This window comes from Pleurodeles waltl, chromosome 7 (genome assembly GCF_031143425.1).
Source record: "Pleurodeles waltl isolate 20211129_DDA chromosome 7, aPleWal1.hap1.20221129, whole genome shotgun sequence".
NCBI classification, from domain to species: Eukaryota; Metazoa; Chordata; class Amphibia; order Caudata; family Salamandridae; genus Pleurodeles; species Pleurodeles waltl.
Window position 1 is genome coordinate 1,345,063,353 of NC_090446.1, and position 21,164 is coordinate 1,345,084,516.

Sequence of the window (21,164 nt, forward strand, 5' to 3'; positions counted from 1 at the left end):
CGCCGCTGCTCGTACCGTGCCGCGCACAGGCAGAGAGGCACCGCAAATAATGCTGATGCCGCGCACAAGCAGAGCCAGGCACAGCAGATAATGCTAATGCCGCGCACAGGCAGAGACGCGCCGCAAATAATGCTAACGCCGTGCACAAGCAGAGAGGCACATCAAATAATGCTAACGCCGTGCACAGGCAGAGAGGCACCGCAAATAATGCTAACGCAGCGCACAGGCAGAGAGGCACATCAAATAATGCTAATGCCGTGCACAGGCAGAGAGGCACCGCAAATAATGCTAATGCCCCGTACAGGCACCGCAAATAAAACTAATGCCGCGCACAGGCAGAGAGGCACAGCAAATAATGCTAATGCCGTGCACAGGCATAGACAGGCACAGCAAATAATGCTAATGCAGCGCACAGGCAGAGAGGCACTGCAAATAATGTTAATGCCGTGCACAGGCAGAGAGGCACAGCAATTAATGCTAATGCCGCACACAAGCAGAGAGGCACCGCAAATAATGCTAATGCCGTGCACAGGCAGAGACAGACATCACAAATAATGCTAATGCCACGCACAGGCAGAGAGGCATTAGCAAATAATGCTAATGCCGCACACAGGCAGAGAGGCACCGCAAATAATGTTAATGCCGCGCACAGGCAGAGACAGGCACCGCAAATAATGCTAATGCGGCCCAGAGGCAGAGCGACACTGCAAATAATGTTAGTGCCTTGTACAGGAAGAGACATGCACTGCAAATAATGGTAATGCCTTGTACATGACGAGACACTGCTAATAATGTTAGTGCCTTGTACAGGCAGACACATGCACTTCAAATGTTAGTGACGTACAGAGACATGCACTGCAAATAATGTTAGTGCCTAGCACAGGACGAGATGCACACTGCAAATTATGTTAGTGCCTTGTACAGGCCGAGGCACTCTGCAAATAATGTTAGTCCCTAGCACAAGCAGAGACACAGGCTGCAAATAATGTGAGTGCCTTGGAACAGGCACAGGCATGCACTGGAAATACTGTTAGTGCCTTGTACAAGAAAAAACACACACTGCAAATAATGTTAGTGCCTTGTACAGCGACATGCACTGCAAATAATGTTAGTGCTTTGCACAGGCAGGGACAGACACTGCAAATTATATTAGTGCTTTGTATAGGAAGAGACACGCACTACAAATAATGTTAGCGCCTTGTACAGTCAGAGGAACCCACTGCAAAATAATGTTAGTGACTTGTACAGGCAGAGACACGTTCTGCAAATAATGCTAGTGCCTTGTATAGAAGAGACACGCACTACAAATAATGTTAGTGCTTTGTACAGGCTGAGACACACTGCAAATAATGTTAGTGCCTTGTGCAGGACAAGACACACTGCAAATAATGTTAGTGTCTTGTATAGGGCGAGACATGCACTGCAAATAAAGTAAGTGCCTTGTACAGGTAGACACGTGCACTGCAAATGTTAATGACGTACACAGACACACACTGCAAATAATGTTACTGCTTTGTACAGGACAAGACGCGCAGTGCAAATAATGTTAGTGCCTTGTACAGGACAAGACACGCACTGCAAATAATGTTAGTGCCTTGGAGCAGGCAGAGACATGCACTGCAAATGCTGTTAGTGCCTTGCAGAGGAAAAGACACACACTGCAAGCCTTGTACAGAATGAGACACGCACTGCAATTATTGTTAGTGTCTTGTACAGAGACATGCACTGCAAATAATGTTAGTGCCATGTACAGGAAGAGACACGCACTGTAAATAATGTTAGTGCCTTGTACAGGATGAGACACTCACTGCAAATAATGTTAGTACCTTGGAGCAGGCAGAGACATGCACTGCAAATACTCTTAGTGGCTTGTAGAGGATAAGACACACACTGCAAATAATGTTAGTCCCTTGTACAGGACGAGACACACTGCAAATTATGTAAGTGACTTGTATAGGCCGAGACACTCTGCAAATAATGTTAGTGCTTCGCACAGGCAGATACACTCACTGCAAATAATGTTAGTGCCTTGGAACAGGCAGAGACATGCACTGCAAATACTGTTAGTGCCTTGTAAAGGAAAAGACACACACTGCAAATAATGTTAGCGCCTTGTACAGAGACACGCACTACAAATAATGTTAGCGCCTTGTACAGGGACACGCACTGCACATAATGTTAATGCCTCACACAGGCAGGCACACATGTTCCAAATAATGTTAGTGCTTTGGAGCAGGCAGAGACACACACTGCAAATAATGTTGGCGCCCTGAGAGACGTGCTGAAAATAATATTAGCTCATTGGACTGGTAGAGACACACCCTGTAAATAATGTTAGTGCGTTGTACACAGCAAGAAACACACTGCAAATAATGTTAGTGCCTGATGCAGCAGAAACTTACACTTTAAATGATGATAGTGCTTCAAAAGAGGCAGAGACATGCACTGCAAATAATGTTAGTGCCTTGTACAGGCAGACAGAGGCACTGCAAATGTTAGTGCCTTGTACAGGATGAGACATTCACTGTAAATAATGTTAGTGCCTTGTACAGGACGAGACACACTGCAAATAATGGTAATTCCGTGTACAGAGTCACGCACTGCAAATAATGTTAGTGTCTCATACAGGACGAGGCACTCACTGCAAATAATTTTAGTGTCTTGTTCAGGACGAGACACACACTGCAAATAATGTTAGTGCCTTGTTCAGGAAGAGACACGCACTGCAAATAATGTTAGTGCCTTTTACAGAGACACGCACTACAAATAATGTTAGTGCCATGTACGGGATGAGACATGCACTGCAAATAATGTTAGTGCCTTGTACAGGCAGAGACATGCACTGCAAATGTTAGTGATGTACAGAGATATGCACTGTAAATTATGATAGTGCCTTGTACAGCATAGACATGCACTGCAAATAGTGTTAGCGCCTTGTACGGAACAAGACACGCACTGCAAATAATGTTAGTGCCTTGTACAGGCCGAGACACACTGCAAATAATGTTAGTGCCTCGCATAGGCAGAGACACAAGCTGCAAATAATGTTAGTGCCTTGGAACAGGCAGAGACGTGCACTGGAAATACTGTTAGTGCTGTGTAGAGGAAAAAACACACACTGCCAATAATGTTAGTGCCTTGTACAGAGACATGCACTGCAAATAATGTTAGAACTTTGTATAGGCAGACAGGCACTGAAAATAATATTAGTGCTTAGTACAGGTAGAGGCACGCACTGCAAATAAACTTAGTGCCTTGTACAGGCTGAGACACACTGCATAAAATGTTCGTGCCTTGTACAGTCAGAGGAACGCAATGCAAAATAACGGTAGTGCCTTGTATAGAAGAGACACGGACTGCAAATAATGTTAGTGCTTCGAACAGGCTGAGACACACTGCAAATAATGTTAATGCCTTGTATAGTGCGAGACATGTACTGCAAATAACGTTAGTGCCTTGTACAGGCAGACACATGCACTGCAAAGGTTAGTGACGTACAGAGACACACACTGCAAGTAATGTTAGTGCCTTGTGCAGGACAAGACACACTGCAAACAATGTTATTGCCTTGTACAGGACAAGACACGCACTGCAAATAATGTTATTGCCTTGTACAGGACAAGACACGCACTGCAAATAATGTTAGTGCCTTGTACAGGAAGAGACACACACTCAAATAATGTTAGTGTCTTGTACAGGAAGAGACACACACGCACTGCAAATAATGTTAGTGCCTTGTACAGGAAGAGACACGCACTGCAAATAATGTTAGTGCCTTGTTCAGGATGAGACACTCACTGCAAATTATGTTAGTGCCTTGTACAGGACAAGACACACACTGCAAATAATGTTAGCGCCTTATACAGTCAGAGGAACGCTCTGCAAATAATGTTAGTGCCTTGTACAGAAAGAGACATTCACTGCAAATAATGTTAGTGCCTTGGAACAGGCAGAGACATGCACTGGAAATACTGCTAGTGCCTTGTACAGGAAAGAACACACACCGCAAATAATGTTAGTGCCTTGTACAGGATGAAACACTCACTGCACATAATGTTAGTGCCTTGTACAGAGACATGCACTGCAAATAATGTTAGTGCCATGTACAGGATGAGACACGCACTACAAATAATGTTAGTGCAGCCAGGCATTGTTGACACTTCACTGTTCTTAGCCTGTCCCTAGTGCAGGCAGGATCACAGGCTGCAAACACCGCAACTCTTTGTGTTGATTGTGGTAGCAGCGAGGCACAGACATGCTGGAGATTGCCTTGTGTGCATTACATCTTCAGTAGAGCCAGGCACACAGGTTAACTGCGAGCACTGCATTATTTTGGAGCTTGCTTAGCACATGCAGATGGTGTACACCCTACACTGTTTTACCATGCATCTAATGCAGCCATACGTCACAACTGTTAGGCATAGTCGGAGAAAGCTTTGCCAAAAAAAGTGACAGAGGTGGGGTGGAGGGGCGTTGATCGAGTACCATCATGGATCATCTAATGGTGCCAGGCTTTTAAGAGGATGGGAAAGAAATGGGAACAATATGTGGGATAAAGTACACCCTGCCGTACATTATAAGGATATCGCAGAGGAGTTCCATGACCAAATATAAGGAGGATGCGGAAAGTCGAGGGCCTTTATAAGGTAAAGGAACTTTGAGGTGACTTGCAATATCCTTATCATGTACAGCAGGGGGTACTTTATTCCTTATATGGATGGTCATACTATTACCTTTCACAAAACACACTTAAATCCCTGGAACGTAGCTCTTTCATATGAAAGAGAAAGCATACTTGCAAACATGAAGAATAAAAATATAATCTCTAGTGCAAAATTAAACACATGAAAAAAGCTGTTAGATATTTGTTGCAAAAAAATAGTAGAAATGGTTTAATACAAATCAAGTTTTAAAAAAAAAGTTGCATCAGCTTGGAACATGTATAAAGATGAAGCAAGATTCTAACTATCCCATAATTACCTAGGGAGTGCAGAACCTGACTTGCCTTTCCCCTCAACAGCAGGCTCTGGCAGCAGGCATAGTGACGTCAGAACTCAAATGTAATTAGTTATTACAGTTGAGGGGCTGAGTTATTTCTTTATAACATGCAACTGGGTGTATCACAAGTCACCAATTATAAATAAATTAGGGGCATGTTTTTAAAATGGGGATTGCAGAATCTCATGTACTATATGGAAATTAAATGCAGCATAATATCAGACCTATGCATAAGCATCATGTGAGGGCCTGGACCTACCGTAAATGATCAATTTTAGCAGCGGAGGTTCTTTAAGGACAATAGATCAGACATCTAGGGCTTGATGTCCCACAATGTGGCCCCATCATCATACCCTGACACCAATCCTCCTACAATCCAGGCTGCCTTCGCACACTGCAATCAGGTGGAAATTGACCATATGGTGAATCTTAGCCAAAAATCAAACTCTCCAACCTGAAGTTTGAATCCTGTCCTGCAGTACAGCTCTAGCATTTTCCTTTCCAGTGGCTGTCAGTGCTTAACTTGAGCCAGTGGTGTCCGGTGGGGGCCATGGTACTCATTTTTTGGGACCGGCACTTATTTTTTCCACCTCAGACATTTACCGTGTGCAACAGAGGGAAAAACACACAAAGCGGAAAGCTGGAGGAAGAGAACGATGGAAAAAACATCTCAAAGGGAGAAGAAGGACTCAGCAATAGAGAGATACTGGGGAAGAGAGTGTCAGGTAGTGGATTGAAGAGGTATGAGGTGGATTTAAGACTGCGCAGCCTTGGGATTCAGCATGCTGACATTGAATTGCTCTGGTCTTGGCCTTCTGAGAAGAGCACATTCTTTTACGAAGTAAGCACTGCTTGCATTGGACATCCCACACATGATTAAAGTGTATCTCTCCAGTTGATTTGTTTTGAGTTGATTTGTTTGTGAGCCACTTAAATGCACAATCATTACACATATCCTGAAAAAGATAAGAATTCCTGGGAAACTATCAGCTGATCTCCAATCTGCCTTTAGCAGCAAAATCCCGGAGAGAGAGATCACTAACAAACTACATGAATACATTGGGGCTAACAATATCCTCCATGGCCTCCAATGAGACCTCGGGATGTTCCAGAGAACATAAACAACACTCGCAAACATTATGAAATGCCCCCTCTTCACTTTGGATGAAAGGAAGCAAGCAACCTCAAATGTCCTTGTTCTCTTTGCAATTTAGTGCACTGTTTGTAAAGATTCAACGAAAGGTAATCTGGCGCAGCCATGGACAAGCCCACACTTCGCCCAAAAAACAACATTCAGGAAACAAAAGCCCAGAGGCAGATCACTGGGCAGTCAGGGTCCGAAACTCTAGAACGCCCTAGAACAAGGTAGGAACCAGCATGAGATGTATACCGGTAACATCAGCATCTTCTCAGATGATTGATCATGCCTCAGGGTAGCACCATGAGTTCCACCTTCACTTGTCAGCATTTGATGAGTGCTCCCAGAATTCTCTGTTAGTTTGTCAGCACTTCTTCAATACATAAGCCACTGTTAGGGGTGTCCCGGAAGAGTGTGAGATGCTCATTCCACCCAATTAAATACAAAGGCAGGGTTCGGATTTTATTAGGTGTGTTAAATGACACGGAGTAACATATTTTGCACTAAAAATGGGATATGCAGATTTTAATGCTTTACACGTCAAAATCCACGTCTTAGTATTTACCAGGAATTTTCCCGCTGGCAAATCTCAGCAGATTTGACCTGTAAAAATGTATGTGGGGAAAATGTTGATGGTGCTGTGTTTGCTGCACAGTTCTTAATTGCAATATGTGCAGAAGCAGTTACAGCACGTATAGGAATTCACTTGGGCCATGGAGTTCATAATAATATAGAGTTTCCCTGTAGACTTTATTTATTTTTGTCTTTTAATGTGTATGATCTCCAGCGATTCAGCCAACACATGTTTCGTCCTTCCACAACCAGCTTTCTCAAGGCTGAAAAACTCAATTATAAAACTGAATTTTACAAAATTAAAATATTAATAACACATTTTGCCTTCTCGTAAACAGGAGTTTTTAGCTTATGAGTTCAAGTCTTATTAACCTTTGTGGTATATAACGTGTAAGTTTAAATTACTTACGCAACTCGGTGGCTTCAATGAAATGTAACTTATAATTGCACTTGCTGCTCCATACAAAGTCATGTCCTAATAAGCAATCCATTTTTCTTGAAAATACTGTAAATACTAGAGGGTACGAAGCAGCACCATAGCTAGCTTAGGACCTAATTTCTCTTGAAGTACAGTCCAGATCCGCCATCTATTCAATTACATAGTCCAATCTCTTAATTCACCATACAGACCCATCCCTTATGAACACAACACAGACCCTTATCTCTTGAAGCTCCACACGGACTCCTGAGTCTTGAAACACAACACTGACCCCTTTTTACTGAATCACAGTGCAGGCCTCTATCACTTAAAGCAGTGGTTCCCAACCTTTTGATTTATTTGGACCCCCAAGTTAACATTAATGGAACCCAGGGACCCCCACTGAATCATCATTGGAATCCCGGGACCCCCCCTGAGTCATTACTGGAAGCTGGGGACCTAATTTGTAAATATTTGTTAATATTTTTTAATTTTCTAAGCAGTCGCGGACCCCCTGAGAAGGCTTCGCGGACCCCCAGGGGTCCCCGGACCACAGGTTGGGAACCACTGACTTAAAGGACGGGGCCTCCACCAATGTCTTGATTCATAACACAGACCCTTATCTCTTGAAGCAAAATACCGACCCCCTATCTATTGAGGCACAGTACCCCTTCCGTTGATTCACAACACACACCCCTGTCCCTTTAAGCACAGCGCAGACCCCTATTTATTGAACCACAATAATGACCTCTGTAGCGCATTGTGGACCACACTACACCTCTCAGTATCTTGAAGCACAGTGAAGCCTCTAGGGCACGGGTTCTTAACCTTGTGAATTATGTGGACCCCCCACTTAATCACTACAGAAATGTGAGGGTCCCCATTAAATCATTACTGGAATCTGGAGCCCCCAATGGCGTCACTGATTTTAACCTCACAACAGTACACAAAAATATATAAAAAAAGCATTCATCAAACCAATACAAAAATGACGAATTCTTTTATTTCATTCAAAAACAAATATAAAAAAATCAAAACTTTCATTTTAATGGGAAGCCTGGGGCTGCACTTCAACTAAGACCACCTATTCTCCATACTACATTCTACTTGATGCACGTGCACTGCTCGCGTGGATCAATCTGAGAACCCCAAGCTAATGTCCAGCCTCCAATTTCGAATTTCTTAACATTTATGGAAAGTTTTTACATTTTCAATCTTCCATTTTGCTTCTATATTTATCTACAGTTTAATAAGCTGTTAATATTATTTCATTTTCGAAGCTGTCACGGACCCCTGAGTAGGCATGGTGGAGCCCCCGGGGTCCCCGGACCACGGGACTCCAGGCTCTTGAAGCCCCTACAGGCCCGAGGTCTTGGAGCTAGCACAGAGACCCGCTGCCTGATCTACAGTACTGACCCCAGGTCTTGAAACCGCGCCGCGGAGGCTGCGGGGACTTTTTGTTAAGCCACTGATACTCACCCATTATACTACAGATACCACTTCCCCCTAATCTTCCCTGTCCCACCACGGCCCTGGACCGATTCTTCCTCAAGTAGACACACAGACCCAGAGAGGAATGCAACTGGCTCTGGGTACCAGCACGTACCCCGCAGCCCTCCTTACATTGTGCTTTCATGAAGAAAGTGAACGCACCCCACAGCCCCACGAGGAGCTTCGTGGCAGGAGTGAAAGCACCATGCAGCCTCACGAGGAGCTTCGTGACAGGAGTGAATGCACCATGTAGCCTCACCTGGCGCTCTCGTGACAGGAGTGAATGCACCCTGCAGTCTCACATGGCGCGCTTGTGACAGGAGTGAATGCACCATGCAGTCTCATGGGGAGCTTCGTGACAGGAGTGAATGCACCATGTAGCCTCACATAGAGCTCTCGTGGCAGGAGTGAATGCACTATGCAGTCTCACGGGGAGCTTCATGACAGTAGTGAATGCACCCTGCAGTCTCACTGAGAGCTCCGTGACAGGACTGAATGCACCACGCAGCCTCACATGGAGCTGTTGTGACAGGGGTGCATGCACCCTCCAGTCTCACGGGGAGCTTCGTGACAGGAACGAATGCACCCTGCAGTCTCACAGGGAGCATCATGACAGGAGTGAATGCACCATGCAGTCTCGCAGGGAGCTTCGTGACAGGAGTGAATGCACCCTGCAGTCTAACGGGGAGCTTCGTGACAGGAGTGAATGCACCACGTAGAGTCACATGGAGCTCTCGTGACAGGAGTGAACGCATCCTGCAGCTTCACATGGAGCTCTTGTGACAGCAGTGAATGCACCCAGCAGTCTCACCGGGAGCTCAGTGGCAGGAGTGAATGAACCCTGCAGTCTCACGGAGAGCTTCGTGACAGGACTGCATGCACCACGTAGCCTCACACCGAGCTCTCGTGACAGGAGTGAACGCACCCTGCAGTGTCACGGGAACCTTCGTGACAGGAGTGAATGCACCCTGCAGTCTCACGGGGAGCTCAGTGCCAGGAGTGAACGCACCCTGCAGTGTCACGGGGACCTTCGTGACAGGAGTGAATGCACCATGCAGTCTCACGGGGAGCTTCGTGACAAGAGTGAATGCACCATGCAGTCTCACTGGGAGCTTCGTGACAGGGGTGAATGCACCCCACACAGGCACACATGGAGCTCTCGTGAAGGGAGAGCGCACCTACACCCTCACATGGAGCTCTCGTGCAGGATGTGAACGCGCCCTGCACCCTCACATGGAGCTCTCGTGCAGGATGTGAACGCGCCCTGCACCCTCACATGGAGCTCTCGTGCAGGATGTGAACGCGCCCTGCACCCTCACATGGAGCTCTCGTGCAGGATGTGAACGCGCCCTGCACCCTCACATGGAGCTCTCGTGCAGGATGTGAACGCGCCCTGCACCCTCACATGGAGCTCTCGTGCAGGATGTGAACGCGCCCTGCACCCTCACATGGAGCTCTCGTGCAGGATGTGAACGCGCCCTGCACCCTCACATGGATCTCTCGTGCAGGATGTGAACGCGCCCTGCACCCTCACATGGAGCTCTCGTGCAGGATGTGAACGCGCCCTGCACCCTCACATGGAGCTCTCGTGCAGGATGTGAACCGGCAGGCCCTGGCTCCCGTGGGCTGTGGCAGCCAGTGTGCTGGGCACTCCTCTGTTTAACGTTCAGCAAGGTTTACCCAACACATGCTGGTGCCAGAGATAAAATACATCCAGGGCGACGAGGAGTAGAACGGGGCAGGTAGAACTGTGCATAGGTTTTTGGATTTTTAATTATTAACTGCGATTATTTCGTAGCCCAAGCATAGTAAATATGTATGCATACGTCTTTGGGCTCAACAGCGAATATTAATTAGCCATGAAAGATAGGGCCCTAAAGTAAGCTTTTGCTGGGGCTCACTGAAACTCCCTGCCTCCATCCATTAGGAAAGAACTACTCTTAACATTTTTCAGAATTAAATTTACAAAATCCTAAAATAGTCTATGAAGGGTAACACAAAAACGTCGCCTCCCTTACTTAGGCAGCGCCTTGAAGAATATCTACGGTAACATTTTTTTCTCTGGTACTGTGGGTCTTTGTAGACTGGCCCTTCTGCCATGTGCAAAACACATTTGATCTTTTACTGAAATTCAAATTTACTTTTATTTTCTGAAGTCCACACATCTCAAAAACCCATAGGATCAGGGCACTTTCTCTCTTTTATGTTTCTGATTCTGTGTTTTAAAATGGCCGCTTCTCTACGAAGCAGCAGAATGAATGACCTCATAATCCGACGCCCATGAGCGCTGGTCCAAACTATAAATAAATATATAAATAAATAGATGAATAAATACAAAAATAAATGAATAACTATGAACCCGAGGTAGGCCAAATGGGGTTGATGAGTCCCATTGTGCCTCCTCTCAATGATGAAACGGCGTCAGTACACATTATTCTATATGTTTGTCTTTAGGGTGTAACAATCGCCAACCTCCCTCCCCCCCATACACAAGTGTTTTAGGACCTTCTCTGTACATTCTGTTCTGTGTGGTAGGACCCCTTCTTCCCTACGCCTGCAGGCATGTGCCCCAGAAACACTAACCCTGCACTATATTCCATGCTCATTACATATTTCTCAGGCCTCCCCATCTGCACTTTATTCTGTGAGTCATAAAACCTCTTCCCTGCGTGTTTTACTTTGTGAGCTGCAAGGAGCAGTGGGGTGGTTTAAAGACAGGATTTGTACTGTGGTAGGCATAGCTCAAATACCTGCTGCTGTGCACAGATCCGTGGGTTCTGGCTGAGACCGGATTATAGAGCCTGATCAGTGGGTGCCAGCCTGTTCAATTGAGTTTTGCATAGTTTCTTTATTCGTTTTACAATACATACATGCACGTGTTTTCAAGGTTAGGAAAAAGCAAATAAGTATGTTGCCCAAGCTCACACAACCGTGGTAAAGGGGCAAAGCCAAGGTCTGCAGTTAGCTACTATAGTCAATGGTACGTCATACCCACTGTGCATAAAGACTTACCATAGATGGACTTGGCACTTGGCTTTCCCAATCCATTCGTTGATCTGTCGAGGAAAACAAAAAGCAAGAGAATAAGTCAGACGTAGAACTAGGAGCATGGGACTGGGCACTGGGGAAAGGGAATGTTTTGGCCGCTAGATACGTGGGTGCGTGGTGCAGCGGGGAACACTACAGAGAAGGTTTTGCAATTGGCACTCGGAAAACCACTGCTAGGGGAACTGTGAAAGGTGCTTTGGAGGTTGCAGCACAGGTACGCAAGGACACTAAGGACAATGCGATGAGTGGGGTTGTACGTCATAATACCACAGTTGATAAAATCGACATGCACATATATAGTTTCAATATAGCACCAGGGTTGAGGTGATTATTGCCGCACCTTCATCCATAATTACATCCAGGTTAGACACACTATTGGTGCTCAGGTCTTGAGGACCAACCCCGTAGGCCTCAAATAACCAAAGGTTTTACATTTTTTTAGAAGAAGACGCAACACATCAAAGTGTTTACTAGTGTTGAGATTGGCCAAGAAGGTTTTCAACACTAGTAAACACTTTGATGTGCTGGGTCTTCTTCTAAAAATGCACATGTATATACTCCACAATATCGACTTCCACTAAGTCATCAAGCCAGGCATATATTCACTAGTCCAACATTATATCTGCCTACCTTGAGGATATAGTGGTAGTCAATATACGTGTAGGTCACTATTAAACGTTCTATATTCTGACTCCCAACAAATGTGCATTTGGGAGGGCATCATCAAGGGTTCTGTGGGATGCCTGGACTGCATAACAATCTATAGTCCCTTCCGGCACAGCTAAACTTTCTTGACATTATAAAAGCCTACACTGTCATGGCAAAAAGGTGGCCTAGGGCCACTCATTCTCCTTATTTCATGCAGACCCTTTACTCAAAAGGCCTCTGCGATGGTCCACTGTCACCCTTGCCTCCTCCTTGATTTGGGGTTGCCATCTAGCCAGTATTTCACTGAAATGGCCAGTGTTTTTGTCACGGCCAAAAGAAAGTTGGGAAAATTAGTAAAAGCCTGAAATTTCACTTCCTTGAAATAATAACACAAAATACACAAATATATCACTTCAAAAGTATTTTAAACTTATTTAAATGGCTCCTAAAGTATTATTAAAACAGAGGAAGAATTGCTTTTTTAGAAACAGAATATGTTAGACTTTAGACTAATTCCTATTTTTGTACCAGCTCCTGACTCTTCCAGAATCTTAAGACATGAAGAAATGGGCAGCCTTTTTCTCTGACAGCATTGAGAACCCTGTTTCTTTTGTTTCTGGCCAGACTCCATAGTAACACAGATAAATAAAGTGGTTCAGAAAGAAGAATTTGTGGGGTCTTACATGTGGGGTCACGTGACTGTGTTCGACAACACTGCTCGCCATCTCTTGTTCATTACAAGTGATGGGATGCTGGAGCTGCCAGATTCTGCCAAAACCTTTGGTTATTTCTTGAATAATTGCTTTTATTGAATGACGCCCTGTCTCAATGTTGTGTTTTCTGTGATTTTCCTCTCTCGTTGTCTCGAATCTAAACGTTCCTGGGGAACCTTCCATAAGGACATATTTGTTCCACAGCAGAGTACCTAATTTTGCTGACCTGGAGGTACAACCGAAATGCGCCTCCACACATAGTGATGTGTGACTCCTGTGTTTTTATTGGGTTATAGGGAGGCCAACAGTAGTGATATCTGATCTTTTGGCAGAGGCATAAGACTTCTTACCTCGAAGAAGTGTTTACGTACCCTCACCCGTAAGTAAGTCCTCCCCAGCATCTGTTTGTTTTGCGTACGTTTGGTGTGCGTGGAGACAATGTGCAGTACGGATGGTGCCATCGCCAAAGACACATGGCATCCAGCAAACAGTGTCGGCTGCCTGCACCGGGGCAAGGACATCCCGACTTCCCTGCCATTGGCGAAGCCCTTGGGGCTGCACTTCAGAGACAGTGGCTTTCATTAGAAGTTGGGCGGTTGAACTCTTCAATTATAGGTGTTTTCCCTACAATGAACAATAACGAGGATTTTGGTGATTGCAGCACCAAAACCCTCCTATCCCGGTATTTACCAGACATATTTTCCCATGCAATTTTTATTGCTGCACTCATAATTCCGATATGTGCAGTAACAGGAGCTACAGCACATACTGGAATTTAACAAGCGACTCATAATGAGGGCCTTAGATACAATTTCATCTTTACCCGGTTTCAGGCTGCACTCTACATCCAGCCCAGAATAAGATTTACCGTAAGATTTACCGTGACCTTAGATGAACTTTAATTCTTATCTGGTTCCAGGGTGTAATCTACATCCAGATCAGAATCCTGCCTTGAAAAACAAGATTGACTTTAACTGGTCAGACGCCCCCCACGACCTTAGATGAACTGTTATCCTTATCTGGTTTCTAGGTGTAATCTACATCCAGCCCAGAGGTCTGCCTTGAAAAACAAGATTGACTTTATTCATGGGACTGCCCCTCTGACCTTAGATGCACTTTTATTGTTATCTAGCTTCTGGGTATAATTTACATCCAGCTCAGAACCCTGCCTGGAAAAACAGGATTGTTCTAAATTGGTGCCCCCCTCACCCCCCCCTCAGGACAAGTCTGATTTCAGGTAATCTTGAAGATAGTTTTCCCTTTCGCTTCGAATATGGGTTGAGCTGGGAGCAGCCTGGGAACTGCAAAGACCTCGCTTAGGGGGTCCGGCCACTCTTTCCTGGATTAGAACATTAGAATGTTGAGAGCTCCTTTGAAGACAATCGAGTAGTTCCAGGCTTATAATTACAGGTATAAGCCTTCTGCTCCAACATTCCAATGTTTGTTTTTCTTTTTAACTTAAAACATTCTACCCCCAGTGACCTGAATGTTTTAATAGCCTTATAGCCCTTCTGCCTCGGTCTATAACAGATGGGAAAGGTCTTCACACTTGTTAAAGGCCCAAGCTGCACTATAACTCTGGTTCAGGGCCTTTAACAACCGGTATAGCCCTCAGCAGTGGACTATAAGGCTATAATATATATTCCCTTGACCATATGATGCTGGCCTTTCCCATTCAATGTGAAAATGCCAAGTGAAAATGCCCAGTGCTGATAGACCAACGCTATGGTTTTCACAGTATATTAAATGGCCTCAAGCACCTGTTCCCTGTATTAGCTTTGGGCTTAAAATGAGCTCAACAACGCAACTCTAAGTAGTTGGCTGGCCAGGACTAAAACAACAGTTGCTCTTTCCCTGCAAGGCTGCGACCAATCTCATCACACTTGAGCTGCACTGCTACTTTGCCATCGCTATAAGATGAAGATTTGTGGATTGCCCTGGAGGAGAGGTGCAACCATTATTATAGCATAAAGAGCAATGATCGTGTGCTTGAAAACCTGCCTTGGGGAAGCCTTAAGAAATGCATCCACCCAGGAGCCACAGGACTCCTGCAGCCCAGCTAGCCATGGCCACACTGATGGACATCTGAGCATCCAGGAGTCTAAGGCGGGAAGGAGACATTGAAGAGATTGCCTAGTTTGAATCTGCACTGTCCTTGACCCTATTTGCCCCATTCCCAGGAAGAAAGGGATCTAACAGATTTTCCCTTTCAACCTATGTTCTTGGCATGTGTTATACTGGATGTGTCATGTCTCTATGATTCCAAACCTAACTGAGCCATCTCTGTTTCAACTTGATTACATTTCAAAGGAACATTTGGATCCTATCAGTTCCAGTTTGGGGAAAAACCATTGGCTACAAAGGGGACCCCACATTCTGTGATTCCCCCCATTTCCAGGAAATGTTGACCAGCTGCTTAATCAATACAGGATCTTGAACTCTGGTGCCCCCCACAAGATGGTATTGTGTGCCTGGCTCCTTTCTCCAGATCCTGCGGCACCGCTGTCAGAACAGGGACATTTGAGACCTGCATCATTGTCACTGGACGATGGAACATTAGCTTTGGACCCTGTCCATCTGATGGTCACCTTTGTGGGATGTGACTCCCACTTCATTGTTAGGTGGAGGATATTTGGGACTTGTTATTTAGTTATTTAGTTTCTGCCCAGTTACCTTGGCTCAAACCAACTGAGATGTTTCCCTTTGTAACTATGGCTGCTACGAAACTAGGTCAATGGGAAGATCCATTATAGCATATTGGATAAAGTTAAAGCATTCTGCCTGGGACTTTTATTCACTTAAAAACTTTGTATGTACGAAATAAATGTGACCTGAAGACAATCTGGAGAGTGCCGAGGACCGGGGATCCACTGTCCACAGGATAACACTGCTTCATTGGCTCCCATGTTATTCTGAACTACACTGCTTCAATGCGCATTCCACAGGAAAACTTTTGAGGTTGTGTTTCAACTACACAAGGTGCTGGAAGCTTTTTTGTGTTTTATCTTGATTTTTACAATCTACTTTTGCAGATTTAAAGAGCTATAGTCTTTCAAAGACAGTGGCCATCATTGCATTGAAAGAGGTTCCTTTGTCTCATACAGTATCTGATTTCCAAACTCCCAACACCTTCTAAAGCAAGTATCGGCTGCTCCTTCACACTGTCCTTTGGAGGGCCAAGCTAAAGTATAGTAGTTGCCTTCCAGTGAGCACTGCAATACACAAGTGCCCAGTCACCAAAGAACTGCTCAGTAATGGCTGCCTGTTCCCGGGCATGCAGATAAAGCCGGCCACTGGTTCTCCAGGTTTTGTCTGGGTGAGATGTAGTTGCACAGGACCCTAGGAGTCCTCCAGACTTCCTGCATTTTACTGCTAGATGTTTTAATACCTATGTGCAACTTCAGCACTAACTCTTGTCTGAACTCAGGGTATGTTCTATATTAACACGTATGTTACTCCTAAGCTCCCCATCTCTTATAAACGGATTTATGACTTTTTTTGGTCCACGCTTGATTAACTCCAGAAAGCAATGGACATCAGTTGTTTCATCTAAAATGCAGTTGTGGCTCGCGCGATGGTGAAGTGGCGGGGCAACACGATGGGGGAATTAAATAAAAAATAAAAAAACTTACCTGGGCCGCCGCCTGAAGAACAGGGCTGCTCCTCAACTCTGCCTGCAGGCACAGGCTCCCAGACTGCCCTGCGCCAATACTGACGCAGCTCAGAGCAGCATCAGGATTGGCTGGGAGAGACCAGCCAGGGCGCTCCCAGGCAGACTGGGAGCCTATGCAGGCTCTCTCCAGCCCAGCAACAGCGTTGCTGGGCTGGAGAGAGCCCTGTGCGCATGTGTGTTTGGCTAGCCAGAGACGCCCGGCCAAACATACATGCGCTCTGAGGGGAAGTTGCTCGTCATCCCAGTGGCACCCGCCCATTTCCCCAAAAATGATAATAAACAAAGTTTACTATCGTTTTTGGGGAAAAGTTTTGCAACTGCTGCTGCTAGCGGGGGGCCAACACTCCTCCGCCCTTATGGAGGAGCCGCCCCTGCTAAAATGAGAACAAGCGAGGGCATCTCTTACTCTGAAGATAACATCCAACACATTGAAACTGCTGGCAAGCCTCAGAGCCATCAGGAGTAAGTCAAGAAACTTGGGGCCAGATGTATCAAAAAAGCACTTTGTGATTTCTTAATAGTGAATTTTTGCGATTGGCTATTAGGAAATCAGAATCTGAGATGTATTACAGTCCGTTTAACACTCTTGGAGATTTGCAGTGGTTGGCAAATGGACCGGCCTCATCAAAGTTTTGACCTTCTACCTATTTAACGTGCCCTCGTATTGGATCTGTATAAAACCCAGAATACCTGAGCTGGATATAATTTACTAAGTGCCTGCAATATTTCATGTATATTCATTCGTCAAACAGTTTCAAAGTTATTAGCAAATGAAAATGTTATTGTTGCCCTTCAACTTTGTTCTCCCTTGACGGATTGCCACAAAACCTGATAGAAAACGAATTATTCTAAACACTTGTAAACTTTTGTGCAGATTCTTAATACTCTGCCACAGCTACACCAAAACATTTTTGCCCCATCCGCTTTTAACTGCTCTCATCTTAATGGATCTACATGATTCTGAAAATACCAAAAGTAAGGTTAGCCTGGAAGGCGTCTGCCAAATTTCATGCATATTCCATAAAATGGTGCTAAAGCTCTAAGCAAATCAAAAAATGCATTTTCAATTGTCAAACTATACAAAAGTGTTAAGTAGGTCAAGCCCACCCATCACCTTTATCAAATGGTTATATCTAAAAAACTGCTGAATAGACTCACAGCAAACTACAGAAATTCACTTTATGAGTCAAGATCTGCATTCATGCCAATTTTGATGTAAATCCATCCAGACGTTTGGGCTGCAGGAATGCCACATGCCAGGGCCTCTTCCCAACCCCTGCTGTGTAGAGCATATGGTTGGCTGACAGCAAGATGCTATAAATTGCTCGACCACCAAACCCAAAACACCAATGTGCAAAAGATACAGAAACATAGAAAACGACTATCAAGAGAACAACGTGGTGGATGGTGCAAGTTATGCAGTGTGTTGTGTACGCTGGTAACCATAGCTGTGGTTCACATGTTTCAGGGAGAACCTTAACTCACTTTCTAGCTGTATTGTTTCAGTGAAATGATATCATGAAACATTTTAAACCATGGATAAAACTAGATTTGGACTACGACCTTGAAGTCCACTCATCCAGTCGAGAATCTGACAACAAGCGGGAGAGCTCTGATGTGTAAGATAGGCCAATACAGCAAAGCACAAGGTAAAACCAGGCTATCTTTGGTTGACTGCAGATAACCATGATGTGCCCATGAACTTTAAAACAGGGTGAACCCTTCCTTTTTCTGCAAACAAAATACAAACTTACCCTGATGGTGATGGCATCGGAGAGTGCAGTGGGGATTGCCTTGGAGACTGCATCCTGTCCAAAGTCACAGCTGCTGCTCCTGGAGTCGAAAAGAGAAAGAACAAAAATCCCTTAGGGGCAGTGTACTTTGAGGGATGTTACAACCAGCCTCTGTCTTGTCTTCTAACAAATAGATGGTGCTATCTTGATTCTGAGCAGCCTTCGACAATGCACTACATTAATGTTTGTCTTTGTGACCTTTTTGTTTTTAAATAAAATCATTTTTTTTTTAATTGCCGTTTTCGAAACTTTTCATACTCCAGCATCAGTAGGGTTATCACAGCTGCCAAGGGGCCTTCTGTCATATGTGACACCCTCCGCCCTTCCAGGCTTTCTAGCAAACAGCTTCTGGCAGGCTGTTGTAATAGGCATAGGAGAACTGCAAGCCCTGCTTTCCCCATACTGAGCCCACACAGTAGGGTGACGTTGTTTTGTGGTGCAACCTTAGATGGCAGAAGCCATGCATTGTAATTTACAGGGTAGATGGACATATGTATTCCCAAAGCATCTTCATGTGTGCGTATCATTGACATAGTCATCCTCTCTCAGTTAGATCATGAGATAATTTGTGTCTCCTCCTGCGTACTGGGGTCCAAAATCTGAACCGAAATATACCAATCGCCAGTGAAGACTCATGCACATCTGGCTGATGACCATATTCAAGTCTTTAGTCTGACATAGCTGGATGCCCGTAAGTCTTCTCAATGGCTGCTGGCAAAATCTGAACCACAGGCAATGTGGCCAATCGGATTTCACATGGGGTATCTATTTCAGTCGTTCAGGAAAACAGAAGAGTCTGACTCTGTGCAACACTTCCTCATTCGGATATTTACCTAAGAACTCATCCCCATAGACACAGTCACCTCAGAACCGCACCACTATTGATCCAATGACAGGTGGCCGCCTGTGAAGTTGTAGAGAGGTGGGTATGTCACTGCCCCACCCTTACTCTCCTTTCAGAAGCTCTGCACTGCTAGTAGTTCTCCCCAGGACCTGTGGTGTCCATCCACTACTCAGCTCCTAAAATGAGAATGGCGGAGCTTTTCCCCACCTGAGATCCTTTTTCAAGGTGCACAGCTTTATTTTGTGTACCCCTCCGCAGCTTTGAGATACCACCATCTCCCTCAATCCACCAAGCTCTTCAAGCAGCAGGATTACTCTGATCACCCAAGCACATTGCGCCATGCCGGATGGGTGACCTGGCTTGTGACACAGCTGTCCAATGGCCCCACTACTTCAGGATGACCTTCGGCCAGTTTTGTGTTTTTCAGCCAGTAGCACCAAGCATGCTGGGCCTTGTAAGCATATGCTTGTCATGGTAAAAGTGAAACTACATACAGGATAATTTGTTTTTCTCATAGTACACTTATTCATTTCATGCCCTGTAAACCACTTCCCCGGTCACCAAATCATCGTGTCCTCTGATACGGATATCCTCAAATGTATCTCCCATCCTTTAATGAGCTGATCCCCAAACTACCTGAGGAGCTATTGCTAGTCACTGGGCTCCTTGCTCCAATCTCAACATCCTTGGGAAGATGGTCCTCAGAAGAGCCTAGTTTCACTTGGGTCTAGTACTTGAGTGAATCAACTGACCAGATGTCTGGGTCTCCTCTAGCCTATTCACATTAATGCCTAAGACACTCACATACTATTCACTATTACTCACAGATATATCAAGTGAAGACAGAAAATAATAATATTTTCTGGTGTAGATGAGAAATGATTGTATTCATTCCACTGGTTGTGGTGGGTGTCAGACATGTAGGGATATGTGCGCTGCACCAGTATTGCTGCCGCTGCACCACGCCTCCCATGGTAATAGTCATCATTATTTTACCAGAGGAGTTGGAACACAATCATCACAGTATATAAGGGAAAGTGAATCTACCTTTCTGCTTGTGTCAGGCCCAGCGAACATGAGACGTATTTGAAAAATATATGCCTCTCGACACTCGGACTGTGATGATTCACAAAAAAGTGGCCAAAAAACGTATGATTATTTGACCAGGCAAAACCCCCTCATGGGAAACATCAAGAAACAACTGAACAAGGGGCCAGATGTAGCAAGCGTTTTGCATGGTGCAAACAGCGAATTTTGCTGTTTGTGCCATGCAAAACGCACATCGCGATGCTCATTCCCATTTTGCGAGTTTGTAACCTTGTTACCGACTCGCAAAATGGGAATGTGACTCGCAAGTAGGAAGGGGTGTTTCCCTTCCTATTTGCGATTCGCATCGCGATGTAGAATTGCTTTGTGACCGTGAACGCGTCGCAAAGCAATTCGCAGTTAGCACCCATTTCAAATGCTAACCCATTCGCAAAAGGAAAGGGGTCCCCATGGGACCCCTTCCCCTTTGTGAATGACTCTGAAAAAATGAAACAAAAACGTTTAATTTTTTCGAGTGTACTACAATCCCCCCCAAAAAAACTGCTTTATTAAAAAGCAGTCACAGACATGGTGGTCTGCTGTCTCCAGCAGGCCATCATCCCTGTGAGTGCTGCGAATCGCAAGGGGGTCGCAAATTACGACCCACCTCATTAACATTAATGGGACACCATCCTGCATCTGGGTTTGCGAATTGCAAATTGCGAGTCGCTCAGACTTGCAATTTGCAAGTCGCAAACTCGGACTTACCTACATCTGGCCCAAGATCACAAGGTGTGAAAC

The 21,164-nt window shown here is 45.1% G+C and overlaps 1 protein-coding gene across 2 annotated transcripts in view; it reads right to left on the reverse strand.

Moving 5' to 3' along the window:
* Positions 1 to 21,164, reverse strand: part of EPS8L1 (EPS8 signaling adaptor L1) — a 159,001-nt gene that overhangs the window by 104,691 nt on the left and 33,146 nt on the right. For both annotated transcript variants that reach the window (XM_069200742.1, XM_069200741.1), the window contains 2 exons: positions 18,455 to 18,533; positions 11,631 to 11,674 (listed from right to left, as the gene is read on the reverse strand). In XM_069200742.1, coding sequence (XP_069056843.1) covers positions 11,631 to 11,674; positions 18,455 to 18,507 — 97 coding nt within the window. In that variant the 5' untranslated portion in view covers positions 18,508 to 18,533. The remainder of the gene's footprint in view (positions 1 to 11,630; positions 11,675 to 18,454; positions 18,534 to 21,164) is intronic.